Source organism: Physeter macrocephalus, chromosome 10 (assembly GCF_002837175.3).
Source record: "Physeter macrocephalus isolate SW-GA chromosome 10, ASM283717v5, whole genome shotgun sequence".
NCBI classification, from domain to species: Eukaryota; Metazoa; Chordata; class Mammalia; order Artiodactyla; family Physeteridae; genus Physeter; species Physeter macrocephalus.
Genome location: NC_041223.1, coordinates 83,734,019 through 83,751,814, shown reverse-complemented (window position 1 = coordinate 83,751,814; position 17,796 = coordinate 83,734,019). Strand labels below are relative to the sequence as shown.

The 17,796-nt window shown below is 47.3% G+C and overlaps 2 protein-coding genes across 4 annotated transcripts in view; one reads left to right on the top strand and one right to left on the bottom strand.

Annotated features, from left to right (window-relative positions):
• Nucleotides 1-13,152, top strand: part of LOC102991523 (non-histone chromosomal protein HMG-14-like) — a 48,241-nt gene extending 35,089 nt beyond the window's left edge. Inside the window, exon 5 of the transcript XR_008618419.1 lies at nt 12,936-13,152. The gene's annotated coding sequence lies outside the window, so the exon portion shown is untranslated. The remainder of the gene's footprint in view (nt 1-12,935) is intronic.
• The window catches only part of KCNQ5 (potassium voltage-gated channel subfamily Q member 5), a 616,346-nt gene that overhangs the window by 33,860 nt on the left and 564,690 nt on the right, over nt 1-17,796 (bottom strand). For 2 of the 3 annotated variants that reach the window (XM_028494702.2, XM_028494703.2), the window contains 3 exons: nt 5,082-5,213; nt 2,610-2,736; nt 2-324 (listed from right to left, as the gene is read on the bottom strand). In XM_028494702.2, coding sequence (XP_028350503.1) covers nt 2-324; nt 2,610-2,736; nt 5,082-5,213 — 582 coding nt within the window. The remainder of the gene's footprint in view (nt 1; nt 325-2,609; nt 2,737-5,081; nt 5,214-17,796) is intronic. The other variant, XM_028494701.2, reaches the window with a different exon arrangement.

Genomic DNA, 17,796 nt, shown 5'->3' with positions numbered 1-17,796 from the left:
CGGGCCGTCCCCCGGGCTGCCGGGCCCCTGGGCCGCCGCGGGGCTCAGCGCGAACAAGGTCTGCGCGCCCAGCTCGCCGGGCGCGAGGATGAGCTGCAGGCCCCGAGCCAGGCCCGCGCTGGCTGAGCGGGGCAGGCGGCCGCCGGGCGGGGCCGGGCCCAGCAGGTCTCTGCCGTCGGCCGGGCTCTGATAGTCCGAGGCCTGCTCACAGCCGAAAGGCGGGATCTGCAAGGGGGCCAGCGCGAGGGCCGACGCGGAGCCTTTCCGCAGGGCCTGCTGGTAGATGTCCAGCAGGCAGTCTAGCTTGGCCTCGATGGACTGGACCTGAAAGAGGGGAACACGTACACCTGTTGGTAAGAATGTAGAAAGAAGTCCGGCTGTGCCTGCACAGTGAAGTCCGGAGAGGCAAGTCGTACGCAGTCCTGACTCGGCACCAGCTCGGGATGCCCCGTCCAGCCGTGAGGGCGGGAACGGAGGGCTCAGAGGCCGGACGCTGGCGTCCGTCCGCCTGGTCTCCACTGGCGCCCTTCTGCCTCCCCAGCCTTTAAAATGGATTTTCAGGGGCTTCCCTGGTGGCGCAGTGGTTCAGAATCCGCCTGCCAATGCAGGGGACACGGGTTCGAGCCCTGGTCCGGGAGGATCCCACGTGCCACAGAGCAGCTAAGCCCATGCGCCACAGCTACTGAGCCTGCGCTCTAGACCCCGCGAGCCACAACTACTGAGCCCACGAGCCACAACTACTGAAGCCTGCGCGCCTAGAGCCCGTGCTCCGCGACAAGAGAAGGCAACGCAATAAGCCCTCGCACCGCAAATGAAGAGTAGCCCCCGCTCGACACAACTAGAGAAAAGCCCGCTCACAGCAATGAAGACCCAACGCAAAGATAAAATAAATTATAAAAAAAAAATAAAATTGATGTTTCAAAAACCATATAAGCGCTGTGCAAAGCAACTTCCAGACCCTCCTCCCCGATCAGGTTGCCCTTCCTCAGCCTCTTCCCTGAAGACATTCTGGGACTTTACTGCTGCCTAGCGGGGAACTTATTCTGTAAGAAATCAAGACACTAGATACTGGGACTTCCCTGACGGTCCAGTGGTTAAGACTCTGTGCTTCCACCACAGGAGGCCCGGGTTCCATCCCTGGTCAGGGAACTAGATCCCACAAGCTGTGCGGTGCAGACAAAAAAAAAAAAAAAAAAAGACCCTAGATATCAATCTAGGCGATTCTAAATTTAAAAATAAAGGTATAAAATGCTTGGAATATTTATAATTAAATTGGGGGAGCATTTTGATTTCTAAAAACTGTCCTTGTATGAGATGATACACTCTCAGGGTCAACATTCAGTGCACTACCATAGTTATTATGCTTTTTTTTTTAAATTGACATAAGAGAGAGACAATGAAAATAACCAAAACACAAATAAAAAATAGATCTTTGTTATTCTACTGTTGGAAATCTATAGTTGCTTGCAGTTCGATTATTAATTGATGAGAGGAAATTTTCTATTTCTTATATGGAAATCCAAGTGTTTTAGAGAAACACTGTCTATGCATAAAGAAAATTTATTTGCTCTTTCTTGATTTTATTCCTTTAAAAATCGATTACTCACTAAAATACATCCAACTGCCTATAATCAGTTTTGATTAAAAAACAATTCTGGCTACCTCACTCCTGTTAGAATGGCCGTCATCAAAAAGATAAGAGATAACAAATGCTGATGTGGATGTGGAGAATAGGAAGCCCTCCTGCACTGTTGGTGGGAATGTCAACTGGTGCAGCCACTGTGGAGAACAGTATGGAGGTTCCTCAGGAAATTAAAAATAGAACTACCACATGACCCAGCAATTCCATTGTTGGGACTATATCCAGAGGAAACAAAAATTAAAAAGATGTCTGCACCCCCATGTTCATAGCCAAGACTCAGAGACAAGTGTCCATTGCAGATCAATGGATAAATAACTTGTGGTGTGTGTATATATATATATATATATATATACACACACACACACACACACACAATGGAATATTACTCAGCCATAAAAAACGAGGAAATCCTACCATTTGCAACAACAGGGATGGACCTTGAGGGCATAATGCTACGTCAAATAGGTCAGGCAGAGAAACACGAATACTGTATGATCTCACTTATGTGGAATTTACGACAAAAAACAACCCCCTTCCCCAAACACATAGAAAAAGGATCAGACTCATGGTGACCAGAGGCAGCGGGTGGAGGGAGGGGACAGGAGGCAGGTGGCCGGAAGGTACCGATTCCTAGTTATGGATAAACAAGTGCTGGGGGTGTGATGCACAAGGGGATGACGACAGTTAATACTGCTGTGTGGTACCCAGGAAGGTGTTAACAGAGCAGATCCTAAGGGTTCTCATCACAAGGAAAACACGTTTTTGTCTTTTCGTGCTTTCCTTTTTATTGTGTCTCTATGAGATGATGGAGGCTAACTAAGCTTACTGTGGTCATCATTCACAGTATATGTAGGTCAGACCATTATGTCGTATGCCTTAAACTTATACAGGGATATGCGTCAATTATATCTCAGTAAAACTGGGAAAAAATCTGGCTAAAAAGTTAAGCAGTTTAGTTGAGCTGTACCTGTTTTTCAACCTTGACCACTCGGCCGAGCATGCTGAGGTCATCTGTGGTCTCATGTTCTGTGGTTATTTTCTCTCTGCTCTTCTTATCTGATGTGATTTGCCCTTTTCCAAGAATTTGATCCACACTAGCAGAGAAAGAGATCTGATTATGAGTGCTGAAGGTGGATACTGCCCTAGGCTGGAAGGAAGGGTTTTGAAAAGAAAAAGACAATTATCTCTATTTACGTAAGAGGAAATAAAAATGAACTTCTTCCAGTTGATGTGCTTATTTTCTTCACATGAAAATTACACGAGGTTAATTTTCTCATTATTCTAGTCCATGATGAAATCACTTATGGCTGATCTTCTGGAGGCAAAAATGTCCTAAACTACCAAGTAATTTGTCTGTTTCCACCCCTGACCAGATGTTTCTTGAATTCAACCACTTAAAAATGACAAAATCATAATTATGACTATTTCATGTTAATAATAGAACAGATATTTCAATGACCATTTATCATACATCTGACATATGGAAGATAAACAGATAAGAAAGCTGTAGTCTCCGTCTCAGGATTTCTAGTTGGACAGTATACACACATCACATAAGCAAGAAACTCCAGATTAGTTCTGCAAATTCTGCAGCAGTTGAACTTTATAGAAACATTGGGAGGGAACTATACTCAATATTTTGCAATAACCTATAAGGGGAAAGGATCTGAAAAAAAATATATATATGCATGTATAACTGAATCACTTTGCTGTACACCTGAAACTAACACAACATTGTAAATCAACTACACTTCAATAAAAACAAAGAAACAAAAATACCAATTGAACAACCATATGTTAAATGAAAAAATGCTGTTTGTAATGTTATGGCATTCTCTCCAGGTCAATTGATTTCTGGAAATTATCAATTTAGTTTAAAGATATTTTACTTTCAAAAACATTAATTCCTTCACCCTCAGAAAAATAAAACTTTACCTGAAAACCATAAATAATCACAGGAATAAATAACAGGATCCTAATTTACATTTAACCTTTGTTTTAAATGATTAAATGGACGCGATTTATGTAAACTATTTCTACAATGCAGCATGAAATAAAATTTAAATTGCAGATTTTACAGTGTATTTTAACTAGTGACCCTATCACTATGAAGAAAAATAAAAGAAAACCAATTACATTTGTAAAAAACAAACAGGCAAACAAAAACGTTGGGAGCCTTAGGTAGTTCTATGAAAGGACTTGGAAAACCTTGGCTACCTGGGCAGAGATTGTAACAGGATCACAGGTGATTTAAAACAATTTCCAAGGAGACCTAGTCAGCCTAAATTGGACTTACTTTCTTCCTTTCTGTGTGTTTTAGAACTGAATTATAAGGAATATTGACTCAACTTTCCAGTTTACTTTGTGTGCACAGGGGTACAGGCAGTCCTGACATCTAATCTATTCCAACTGCCGCTCCACAAGGACTGGGTCATTTGTTCATCTCTGGGTGCCCAGGGTGCCCGGCACACGTTGCAGGTTCAATACTTACCTGCTGAATGAATGAACGAAAAAAACTGTGATTTCTGTAACTAATGTTATAGAAATCAAGAGGTGTTTTACTAAGGGCCTAGTATATGCCTCACCCTGGGCTAAGTGTGCTCTGGGCATAGACAAACATTGAAGACTCAGTCCTTGTGTTTTAAGAACTGTTCAATCGAATGCTCGTAGTTTGCGCCTGATAGTGAAGCAAGACTGTTAAAAAATGAAACTGACTAAATATTTTGGCTTCAAGATGACACAATCAAACACATGTTTGAAATAACATACTGAACTCATTTCTTTCGACCACTAGAGAAGATGCTCCCTGGAAAGACGGTGTGTATCTAGCCCCGTGCAGGACAGGCATGAAGGGAAGGGCCCAGACTTGGGCCAGGGCCAGGGGAACAAACTTCCCACAGGGAAGCAGTATAAGAGCCAACCCCGCTTTTCTCAGTTTGACTCTCCGGCACAGTATTCCAAGGCGAGGAGCACTTTTACTCCCTGCAGTGGACTCTACTCGCTTTAGGGGGTCAGAGGAGGGACAGGTCTGTCTTTGTGGGCTGGATGGTGGGTCAAGTTTAACGAAGGAGAAAGACTAGCTTTTCTCTGAAGGATGGTTAGGATTCAGGCGATAACGGAAACGACAGCAGCACCAACCATTAACATTCCCCGAGCACTCGGTGACCGTGCATTAACTCATTCAATCCTCACCGACCCTAGGCGGCCACTGCCACTACCCCACTTTCACAGGTGAGACACTGAGACACTGTCGATACGTTGAGGCTTTTAATGACTGATTTACATTTAAATAAAATCTACGTTTCAACGCAAAAGTCCAGCTGTTCACTAAAAAAAGAGTTAGAAACATGGAATTCAAGTTTTCTCTACTAGGGAGACGTTCCTCCCAGACAGTTTCTGTGCCTGTTCCTGTAGAACAAGTAACCCCCGCGTTGCTCACCGTGTTTGCAGGCTTTTAATTCTGCTCAGCATGTCCAGGTGACCAGCAGAATACTGTTCGATGACGTCTTTTACGTCATACGGGCGTAATGTTTCCTTAAACTTCCGTTTTGCAACGTGAAACTTCATAATTCTGTAAGAGCAACATACTACATATGAATCTTCACTACTTCACTAAAACAAGTCACCCAAATGGCTCACTAGTATATAGAGGAAACTCTGGGGGAGAAGAGTCACGCATCAAATTATTTTAAGCTCCTGCAGAAATGCAACATGAAAGCCCGAGGTTACAGTGGACAATTTAAGAATATCTCCTGTGAGGCACAGCTTGAATGTAGAAAAACACACTAAAAAAGAGACTAAACATTAATACTTAAGTCTTGCACCTTTTAAATTGTCCATTGAAACCCTGAATTAAAATCAAAGTCAAAACGCAATTCTACCTTTTCCATGTAACCCTAAGAAGTCCAAGATCAACACCTAGTGAATGCATCCCTATAAAAATATACAAGTTGTTAAAATGGTCTTTTATGTAACTATATGCATTTTTCAGATGCAGATGTGCTACAAAACTCTCATTCTCTCTAGGGAAGTTTACATTTGTATAGAAATTTATGAAAAATTTCATAAATTATTTCTGCAGCATACTGCTCAATTAGCTACCCAAGGGTTGTTTTTTGTTTTTTGGTTTTTTTTTTTTCAAACATAACACACTCATCAACTAAGCTGGATGTCTAAACTCTTCAGAGCCAGAGGTTTTATTTATTATTTATTTGGCCGCACCGAGTGGCCTATGGGATCTTAGTTCCCCGACCAGGGATCGAACCCATGTCCCCTGAAGTGGAAGCGTGGAGTCTTAACCACGGGACCGCCGGGGAAGTCCCTCCTTTACCCACCAGAGGTCTTTTTAATGACAATATCTCCCCCAACATGGACTCCGTGTTTTAAAACAATATTTCATCAATAAATTCCATGATGCCATGAACAGCTAAGCTGCTTAAGATAACCAGTTACGGCAGTAACTTGATATAATTCCTGGGGAAAGCAAAGAAGCACAGCATTTTAATGAATCTGTGCAGCCTTACTGCAGGTAAACGTTAAACTTGCTGGTGTCTGGAGGCTCCGCCTGGCTAGGGAAGGGGGTGACGGGCAGAGACAACAGCGCCCCTCTTCTCCCCAGACGCTCATCCATCTCCACCTGCTCTTCTGCACGCAGCCCCACGCCAGCCCTTCCAGATACTCTCGTCATCAAAGCGCTCATTTCTCAGAGGTCTGTCTTGGCACGCTACCCCAAATGCTAACTGTTCCAGGTTCAGCTCAAGCACGGACCTCTCGAGGAGATTCACTGAGGTCAGAAGCTGCGTCTTTCATCCCAGCAGCTCATAAGATCCCTGGCAAGGATCAGCGATTCAGTACACGCTCGCTGAAGAAACGGATGAGGACCAGCTCCTCTCTGGTTGCCCAAAGCTGTTTATGCTGTTCTGTGCCAAGACAGACTCCTGACACCTTCTGAACGGAATAGATCTGAGTTCTTCAAGGTGCATTTCAGGGAGACCATAAGATTCTGACTCTCTTTCGTGAATACCAAAAACTTTCTAAAGTAAAACAAATTTGTGTATTCATTAATAATTAGGACCCTGCCTCATTCAGAAAAGAATCCTTTAAATAGAAATGCTTCTGAAAACCATGAAAATAGAATATTCTTTTCCCTCAAATTACTAACATAATTAGGATTTCACAGAACAACTACATCACAAATTATAAGATGTCATTATGAGGAAGGAAGGAGAAAGGAAAAAACATGGAAAGTCAAGGAATAAATGACACCATAACCCAGTAAGTACCACATGTAAAGAGAGTGCTAATAGCAAAAGGAAACTGTCCAAGGTGAGGAGGGGAGAGCCTGGTGGGAGAGTAATTCAGTTGGCTGAATGAGTGTTATATATCACAGGACCATCAAGAAAACAGAGATGAACACATGTGGTGAAAGCCTAAACAGAGTATAACCTTAGTTTTCTGTTCCTAAGAGACTGCTGTAGATGCTTCTCAAGCTCCTGCGTGCCAGGCTTGCTCCAGGAGGGCAAGGATGGCGGGCGCGCTCCCTGCCCATCTTGGCCACTGTACGATGACCCTTCTGAGCCAAGACCCCGGTCATCAGGGCCGGGCGACTGGAGATGTTTATACCATCCAGTCACCTCCGCCTCCCTCCCTCCACCCAATCCCCTCGCCTTTCCAGGGACTGCACTCGGTTTTTGTGGTTGAAATCAGAAGGTAGAGAGTGGAAGATCTGGGAGACTAAGCTAAGCCCCCTCACTTCCCTGGTCCCGCTGGGTGTCTAGAATGTCTTCGGTCTCTGCCCACAATGAGCTTGACCCGAGTGCTGAGGGTCCACGTCCTGGACACGGAGCTGGACGGTGGGAGGTGAAGGCCTAAGAGTTTTCCACCTTTGATATCTGGGTCTAGCGAGGGCTCTGGAGGTTGGGTAACCTGTCCAAGGTCACACAGCTAGTACGAGGCCGGTGTTGCTGATACCCGGCTAAGCTCACACCACAGGGTGGCTCCTTGGGCAGGCACACTTGTAAAGGTTCAGGGGAATGTCCAGCTGTCCACTGACCTCCTCTTGCCTCCTCTGTGTGCCCTCTGACCCTCACACAAGTAAACCCGAGGCCACGTTAGTCTATTCATCTCACCGCCAGCTCTGTCTTCCCAGGGGGTCCAGTGCACCCTGCCCTTGAACTGGCCCCCTTCCTTCTCTCCAAGGCCCCTCCCAAGAATCAGGCCTGGGCCAATGTGGGTTCCCCACCCCTAATAATTGTAATGTTTCCCCTTTTGTCGCAATTCTAGGGGTCCTCTGCTTACTTTACCCAAGTTGTAGGATATACACAGTGGTCTCATTGGTCACTGGTCTGCTTTACTGTGTACGTTTCCCAGCTACCAGCTGCCCATGACGCACTTAGCTTCTGCGAAGTGGAGTGAGTAGGCCGTTTTCTGCGTATTTGCAGGAAGAAATGAAGCCCAGAGTTCAATAATTCTAGATTTCTGGAAAGACATGAAGGTGATGACAGTTGAGGAAAATGTCCAAAGTGGCCAGACTAGGAATTTGAAAGGCCTTTTAATTCGTCGATGTTTTTTCTCTCCCAGACCATTCCATGTCAGGTGTGCTAATAAGCCTTCTGACTATGAGGTGAAGGGAAAAGGTGAGAGCTGGGGTTGGAGAGCCCCGAGTTGGGAGGAAGCTTGGTTCACACAGGCAATCCTGAATGTTATGTATCTCAGCCCTCCTAACGCAGCTGGATGTAAATCAGAGGGACCCGAAGTCTAGACAAGGGGTGGAAGGTTCTTTGTGTAAAGGGCCAGGCTGTAGGTCACATGATCTCTGCTGAAGCCACCCATGTCTGCACTGTAGCATGAGAGCAGCCACAGGCAGTACGGACACAAAAGAATGTAGATGTGCTCCAGTAAAACTTTATTTACAAACAGCATTGGGTGGGCTTTGGCTCCACCCTGTCGTTTGCTGACCTCTGGTGTAAACACAAGGAGATGCCTTGAGGCCAGGCAGAAAAAGAGGCAGAAAACTTTAATGGACGCTTATAAAAGAAGTTTAATATGATCTATGTATTGCCTGGTAGAAAGGAGTGTTTGGGCAAATCATTCCGGAGTAAAATTCAGACCTTTAGAGTACATTTAGTGATTAAAATGACAACACTGCCAGGCGGCACTTGGCAGTATAGTCTTCGAGATGGGGACTCTTGTCAGCCCCAATCTGCAGATAAGGAAACTGAGGCCATGAGCGGTTAAGTAACTCGCCTGAGGTTAAACAGCTGGTAAGTGTGGGATCTGAGCCAGTGTGCCTCCAGTGCTGAGCTCTTAATCACAATGTTTACTATCGTCTTAATGTTAAGATGTTAATACTTTAACACAAAACAACAGCACAGAAGAGATACTTTGGTATGAAAGGGCTCTTTTTGCTGGCACGCCTGGCACATAGTGAATGGCTCGTTCTTACTGGTGCTGTTGGAAGGGCCTTCGGAGGAGGACAGAAGGCGGGGCAGTAGGTTGCACTCTCACTGTCTTTTCCTCATGAGGGCAAACTGCACCCCTGGAGCTAATACAGCAGCAAAGGGCAAAAGACCCTGAAGCCAGTCTCCTCCGATGCTGCGGGTACCTAAGAGGCTAGGAATCCAGGAGGAGACCTACGCTCGAAACAGACATGCTCCGCTGTGACCACTAGAGGGGGCCAGAGATTCGCCACAAACCTCAACTGGCAACTGGCTTGAAACGGAAGAAATCTGCTCAAGCAATTTTCTGAGCACGAAGAAATAACCAAAGCAAAGTTAAACCCCGGGTGGAATATAGGCTATATATATACACAACACATGTGCACTTATAAGGAAGTGTAGATGCATTTGCTGCCATGAGTTACAGAATCTTGCAAAAGTCTTGCCCCAGGCCTCTTGAGTCAGGGTAAAAACCCCGCATACGAATATGCAGAGATAAGAACGACTAGAAAACAGAAGCGGCGGTGACTGTGCCACCAGCAGACAGACGGACGGGCGGCCAACAGCCAGACCTCGTGCGGGCGGAGGGCTCAGCCGACCGAACCAGGGAGGCAGCTTGATGGGCTTCACGTAAAGGCAGCAGAGTCCCCAAGCCCCCGCTGCCCCTTGCCATCAGCCAGGGAGCCTAAAACACGCCGAAGCCTGGGTCCCACCTCCAGAAACGTCATTTACTTGACCCAGAGGCTTTATAAACCTCCTTGGGCGACTGGAACCTGCAGCCCAGGGTGAGAACGGCGGACAGGAGGTGGGCATGGGGTGGGACCGGGCTGGGGTAGAACGGCCCCCACACGAAAGTGACGGCGGTCTGTGTCGTCTTCCGAGTCACACAAATCGTGCCCACGAGGCGGCGCGCCCGTGTGCCTGCGTGTCGGACCCCCCGTCGCACACAACCCAGTGCTTCCTGCCCCCGCTTCCGGAGTAAGACCCGAAGTTCCACGCAAGAGCCAGCTAACAAGTCCCATTAGCTTCTCAAGGACTGCCTTGGAAGGGGAAGCAAGTGCCGGGTGACGGGTCCATTCATTCTTTCAATAGATAGTCATCGAGCTCCTACCACGGTGGGTGTGCGGGCCCTGGCTGCGCTGGGAAGGAGCTGAAGAAGCCTCCAGGGACCACGTGGTCCCCGTCCGCCCCTCTGCGGCGTCCTGGTGGGAGGAACAGTCCCCTCGCCAGGAGCTCTAACAGGACGCAAGAGCCCATGTGCCCAGAGCCTGGGGCCCTGGACCAGCTCAGGGCGGTTGCTTCCCTGCGTGACGCTGCAAAGAGGGGACCGAATCAGTCACTCGTCACACATTCACTGAGCGCCTACGACGTGCCAGGCTCCGTGCTGGAGGCCGGGGATTGGTCAGGAGGGCAGGCAGACAAGCAGGAGAGGAGCGTGCACCCCCGTCTCTGGGGAGAGATGATCAAACCCCTCGGGGCTCAGAAATGGCGGCCTGATGTCCTAGACCTCATGTTTTTGGTGTGGATGCGCCCCACTGCATGTCGGTGCGTCGTGTCCGTCACCTCTACTGATGAGCGTTCCATACCCACCTCTTTCGCTGTTCAGCAAATTCAATCCCCTGATTCTGACTCCCCAGGAGAGATACAGCATCTGTCCGCCTGAAAAGGAGGGGCCCGGGGCTCGTCCTGCAAGTGACCCAGGGCCTCTGGTTGCGGACTCTCTCCCGAGGCAGCCCTCCCGAGCCTTTTAGAGTCCAGTCAAGGGGTGGTGCTGATCACGGGGCAGACTCGGCGGCCAGCTAGGCTTAGAACTTGATAATGTGGGTCACCAGCGAAGGCGTGTGGATCACTAGTGGGATGATTCATTAGTGTTACTTTCCTGTTAATACATAATCATGACTCAGTAATACAGGTCTGCATTCGCATATACGGTATCCAGACTTTGAGACTCTTCGAAACTAGTTATAGAATCGCATACCGAGACTCCTTTACCATCCTGTCATCTCAGACTGGGCTACTAGCCAGCGACTAAGGAGCCCCAGGGCTGCCCGGATGCGCTGGCCAGTCTCATTTTCTTGCTTTCAGCTCTTGATAGAGACGTAAATTAGCTCCACTGTATACAATCTACCAGATGTCCTCACTAAAGGGGCAGGCAGATACCTCCCTTGGCTGACTTAGGGGTCAGGAAAGTTCTATGGTCACATTGTTCCCAACACTGGGAGTAGGGTTTTTCTTCTAATGCTTAATATTGTTTTATATTCAGGATTTAGTAAGTTCTTCTGTTCATTCTGTTTGGTCTTCTTTTAAAGAGATAAGAGTAGTAAAACGCAAGTAAGAACCTCTGGATACAAGCAAGTCTATAAATGGGTAACCTTCCTTCCTAGGATTTTGTAAGCACTAATACGGGAACTACATTTGGGCATTTTATTTTCCTACGAGTATTAAATCCTGTATAAATTTTAAAGTGTGAAACAAATAAGTAAATAAACAAAGTGCCCATACATGCTGATTGCTCTTGAATAGTTTTCTTCTCAGCAATGAATAGGAGATTCAGTTTAAATTATACCCAAACAAAAGGTTAAAAATTAGATGCTGCAAAGTAAGTGCGTTTTCGGTGAACACACTGGTTTCATGCAGCCTCAGGGCAAAATGCGGTCAAAGCAATTATCTTCAAAACAGAAACAAACAAAAAGAATATTCCAGGGCTTCCCTGGTGGCGCAGTGGTTGGGAATCCGCCTGCCAATGCAGGGGACACGGATTCGATCCCTGGTCTTGGAAGATCCCACGTGCTGAAGAACAACTAAGCCTGGGAGCCACAACTACTGAGCCCGCGCGCCACAACTACTGAGCCCGCGTGCCTAGAGCCCGTGCTCCACAACAAGAGAAGCCCCTGCAATGAGAAGCCCGCGCACCGCAATGAAGAGTAGCCCCCGCTCGCCACAACTAGAGAAAGCCTGCGTGCAGGAACGAAGACCCGATGCAGCCAAAACTAACTAAATAAATTTATATATAAAAAAGAATATTCCAGGGAGTATATTAGCTAATTAAAAAAATCTCATAAGTAATCCATAAAACGTTCCCCATCAGCGTCCTGTACTGTCATGTGTCACAGACTTGGCTGTCAAGAATGACTTCATAGCGACTTGCAAACAAAGACTCACCATCTCTGCTAAAACAGCAGAGACGCCAGCAGCAAAGTTAGGGACTGGTGATGATTAAACAGCTTGCGGATTTAACAAAAACCCACAGTGGCAAACACGTGCCTCTTCTTCTCTATTTGTGGGGTATTCTTGCCTGAAGTTTGAAGTGAGGTTTAAGAAGGATGCAGAGCTGAAAATACGTTTTAGAGGAGAACGTGCACGCCTCCTGGAGAAGGCGGAGCACAGGGCAAGAAAACCCGAAAACCTCAGCACTCGTGCCGGGTGACAGCAAGGCCCGCTTTGCACACCCTCAGAAACTGACAAGTCATCGGTGGCTCTTCGCTTGGCTGATGATTTTAGAAGAGCCGATGAGTCTTGGCTAGTTGTAAAGAAATTCTTGACGCCTCACCTAGGTTCCTATTAGCGTGAAAGATTCTCACAGGTAATCTGAAGGCATGGCTTTACCATCTGGCTTCAACCTCTTTTGCCTCTACTGAGTTTTTCTGCAAAGCTCCCGGTGACTTCCTTGGCGCCGCTTCCCAGGGACCTCCTGGAAAGGAGTGGGTCCCCTTTCTCTTCTTGACCTCCAGCAGCCTTTCATGCCGCGGACCCGCCTTCTGCTCCCAAAGCTCCCCGCCCGTCCTCCGCCCCGTCTCCTGGCTCCTTCTGTCTGGCTGCCCCGGGGCCCTCTCATCAGCGCCTTCTTTCTTCCGCAGCTCCTCACGGTTGCCGAGCCTGGCGAGCCGGAGATTCTGTGAGGACCACCGTCTCTCTTGCCTCCGCGCTCTCCAGGGGGCGCTTCTGGAAACCATCCACGTCTGCGCGGACGACCACCAAGGCTGTCCTGGTTCCAGACGTCTCTCCTGGGCTTCAGATCCAGGGCTCCACCAGCCTGCTGGGAGGCCCCTCAAATGACACTCGCAACAGTGCGCCGTCTCCACCCGCCCCCCTGCCCCAGCTGCCCTCGCCCCGGCGCCCGTCTCACCCTCGATTCCTCCGCTCCATCCTCTCCAACCATTAAAGTCCGAACCCTGTTACTGTTTCCGTCGGAAGAGCCCCGGCGCCATCCCTGCTTCCCTTCACTGTGACTGCGTGACCCCGGCCCCCGCAGATCCAGGGCTTGTGACAACGAGTGTCCCCCCTTCCCAGCCTGCTCCCGCGCTGCAGGCAGAGTCACCGTCCTGAGTGCGGGAGCGCCGCGCCAGCCTGGGGGAGTGACTTCCGCACGTGCCAGCCCCGCGCCCTCCGGCTCTCCGGACCCGCGCCGGCTCCTCTCGGCCCGGCCTCTCCTCCCCCGCCCCGCCCCGCCCCCGCCCCGCCCCCTCGCTCTTGGTCACTCCAGCCGCCTAGACACACACGCGGGGCCCGCACCACGGCCCCTCCCGGCTCCAAGCAGGGGCCCCTCCCTCCTTATTGTTTGCCCCTGTGCCCAGCGCACGGGAGAAGTGATACATCTTATGTCAGCGCAGGATCCGACCCCCTGGGAGGGTCTTTAAAGGGCGTCCTGAGGCCCGTGTGGATGGGGGCGGCAGAGGAGAGTCACGCCCACCTCTCAGGTCCACCGGACTTCGTGGGACGGCCCTGCGCGGCAGCGAGTCACCCACAGGGGCTATGGGGACACTGCCTCGTGCTGGGTGAAGTAACTGCCCTTCCAGCCCCTAATGGCGGCGGTGCTCTGGGCGAGTCCTCAGCGCACGGCCTGGTGAGGAGGAAACTTCAAGGGGAAACAGCGGGCGCTTCCTGGGGGAGGGGGTGGGCGCAGGCAGGCAGGCGGCCCCCGGTGCGAAAAACGAGCGCTCCTTTCACGTGGGCCGCGACTGCAGGGGGAGCTCAGAGAGGAGGGGTCTGGCCTGAGCGGAGGATGGGCAGGAGGGGGCCCAGAGCCTGGGTTCCCATGCTGCTCGGCACTCGGCGCTCTGCACACGGTAACCCGTGAAACCCTCACCGCAACAAAGGTCAGCACCATGCCCGTCCCCACGTCACGATGAGGAAACGCCACAGAGAGGCGATGTGAGTTGCCCCAGGTCGCACAGCGGCACGTTGGGATTCTTGGACCACCTTCCTGAGCAGCCCTGGGGGGCAGGGGGGCAGGAAGAATCAGCCAGTGAGGCCTCCTGAAGTCAGGCTGCAGCTTCAAGGAAGGATTGGGAGTCTGGGGTTAGCAGGTGCAAACGGTTACCTATAGAATGGATAAACAGCAGGTCCTACTGTACAGCACAGGGAACTATATTCAGTATCCTGTGATAAACCACAATGAAAAAGAATATGAAAAAGTATATATGTGTATAACTGAGTCACTGTGCTGTACAACAGAAATTAACACAACATTGTAAATCAACTATACTTCAATAAAAAAAAAAAAAAGAACATTAGAAAATAAGATTCTCTGAATTTTCACCGCAGACCTCGTTTATTCATCCGATTCCCTGGAAGGCTGGGTCTGCCCGGGGGATAAGACGTCGCGTCCAGGGAGACACAGCACGGGGGTGCGGAGATTACAGCGCAGGGCTACCAGGAGATGTAAGGAAAAGGATACACCCCACAGCTTCTGGGCCAGCTCTCCTCCACACACTGAGTAATCTCCACTGCCTGGTTTCGGTTCTCCTCACAAGGAGAACAGGTTGCACCGTATTCTGATTCATTTCTTGCCGACTGACAGAAAACACAGTTATGTTAAGCAGAGCCACTGTTGCTGAGGATCTCGTTACGAGCGGCCCTGACCCTAGATGTAGTGATTCTATGAAAAAATACTGGTGAGAAGCAGGCGAGCTTCGCCCACAAGGTTCCCACAGACCAAGCTGTTTCCCCAGCCGCCCGGGCCTGTACACAGCCCTCGTGTGCTGTCCTGCTGTGCACAGCTGAGAATTTATCCAGCCCGTGCCGTGCGGTGGGAAAACAAACACAAACATCTTTTGCATTTAAAAAAACGATTATTCCAAGACCCTTTTATAAATGTAGAGCTGTATTGACTATGACCTTTAAAATTTATTATTTCAAATACATGAGCATATCTTAATTTTTACGTGAAAATTTGCCCAAGACTCACACTTATGTAGTGTTTCCACAGTGCCAAGTGCAAGCTTGAAAGGCAAGCCAGTCAACCTCTTCAGATATTCCCGGGTGTCTGATATTGTGAAGGATTATCTGGGTAACTGATGGGCTTATTTTTAATCTGAAAATTTTGATATTGTGCCTGGGAAAATATTTTTCAACAGTGATAGAAAAATTGGTGTCTTGCCATGTGTTATGGGCTGAATTGTGTCCCCCCCAAATTCATATGTTGAAGCCCCAGGACCTCAGAATGTTACTGGCTTTGGCGATGGGACCTTCAAAGAGGAGAATAAGTTAATATGAGTTGTTAGCACAGACCCTAACCCACTCTGACTGCTGTCTTTATAAGAAGGGAAATTCAGACATAGACACATACAGAGGAAGGACCACGTGAGGACACAGTAAGAAGGTGGCTGTTTGCAGGCCGAGGAGAGAGGCCTCAGAAGGAACCAGCCCTGTGAACACCTTGATCTTCGACTCTGAGCCTCCAGAACTGTGAGAAAATAAACCTTTGGTGGTTAAGGTGAAACCAGTTGGTGGTATTTTGTTATGGCAGCCCGAGCAAGTGAATACACCATAATACAGGGGACCCTGGAACAACACGGGTTTGAACTGCTTGGGTCCGTTTACATGTGCATTTTTTTCAATAAACATATTGGAAAAATTGTTGGAGATTTGTGACAGTTTGAAAAGACAAACGAACTGTGTAGCTAGAGATGCTGAAAAAATTAAGAAAAAGGTATGTCATGCATAAAATATATGTAGATACTAGTTGATCTTTACCTAAGCATGCGTGATATTTAATATAAAATTAATAATGTGTTAGTTTTCTTACTGTTTTATGACTTTACTTTCAAAGAATTTCATTACTGTACAGCATGCCTCTCTCTCTCTCATAATGGGAGAAACTGCATATCAGCCTATCATCACAGGGAAGTGGTTTTTAAAAAAATCTAATGCTGTTTCAATACTGTATTATGGATGTAACTATGATACTGTGTGCAATGAAATTTTTAATAACAATTCATTCATTAGTGTACAAGCTAAGCTACCATGAAGCAATCATACTGCTGCTTCTTCGTTATCAGTGCATGAATCGTTATACCTGTAAATAAATATGTACTTCTTTTTCATGTTATCTTTTCGTTTTTGATGTCTAGTGTTAGTAACACATATAACACCTATAGTGTTTTGTATCGTATAAGACAATTTTGATGTAGGTACTGATAGATGATTCATCTTGTAAGCATACTTATGTATCAATAAACAGTACAATACTGTAAATGTATTTTCTTGTGATTTTCTTAATAACATTTTCTTTTCTCTAGCTTAATTTTTGGTAAGAATACAGTATATACTACATATAACATACAAAATATGTGTTAATTGACTGTTTATGTTATCGGGAAGCCTCTGGTCAACAGTAGGCTACTGGTAGTTATGTTTGGGGGGAGTCATAAGTCACATGCAGATTTTCTACTGCATGGAGGGTCGGGGCCCCTAACTCCTGCATTGTTCAAGGGTCAACTGTATAGTGGGAGCTGGGTGTGTAGAATGTTGACGAGTTTACCAGTTTGCTTGTCAATCTGTTTACTTCCCTGCTAATTTCATCTTTCTATTTAGAAATTACTTTGTATGAGTGGATGAAAAGAAATTTAACATTATTTGAATTAAATCATTAACAAGATAGGTAGAGAGCTCTTGTTAAAAATAAGTTCAGGGCTTCCCTGGTGGCGCAGTGGTTGGGGGTCCGCCTGACGATGCAGGGGAACCGGGTTCGCGCCCCGGTCCGGGAGGATCCCACGTGCCGCGGAGCGGCTGGGCCCGTGAGCCATGGCCGCTGCGCCTGCGCGTCCGGAGCCTGTGCTCCGCGACGGGAGAGGCCACAACAGTGAGAGGCCCGCGTATCGCAAAAAAAAAAAAAAAGTTCAATTTTCACCCCCAGAGATGAGTTTGAAAACACATTTCCAACAACTTCACGCACTCCAACTAAATAATATTTTGAAAAAAATCTGTGGTAATCCTGGAGGAACTATACAAAACTAAGTATTCTTCTGTCTTTTAAGGCATAGTTTGGAAATATCTAAGAATAGCTGTTGTTCACTACTATAAAAAGTGATGTCATTCATTAAAAAAAACCGAGTCTCGGTGAATTTGGGCAATAGAATCCAGATGAATTCAGAGAATGACCTTAATCATCTCATTGCCCGAGAATATTTATTCTCAAAAATAACTAGAAAATGTCAGATGCTGAATAAATATTAATAACTGAAAACAAGAATTCCTACTTTGCTCTTGTGAATGTAATCATATTATTTTCCATGCTGTCATCTCATACATATTTTCTGTTACACATTTTAATTTTAATTTGTCTCTTAGGAGAAAACTACTATTATTGTAAGCGCTACTAGAAGACAAAAGGCATGTTCAGGTAGTCATATTAAATAATCAAACAACCAAAGAGAACAAGGAAAATGCCAAATACAAAGTCGCCATTTTAGAGTTGAGTAATAGATGGTTGGCACT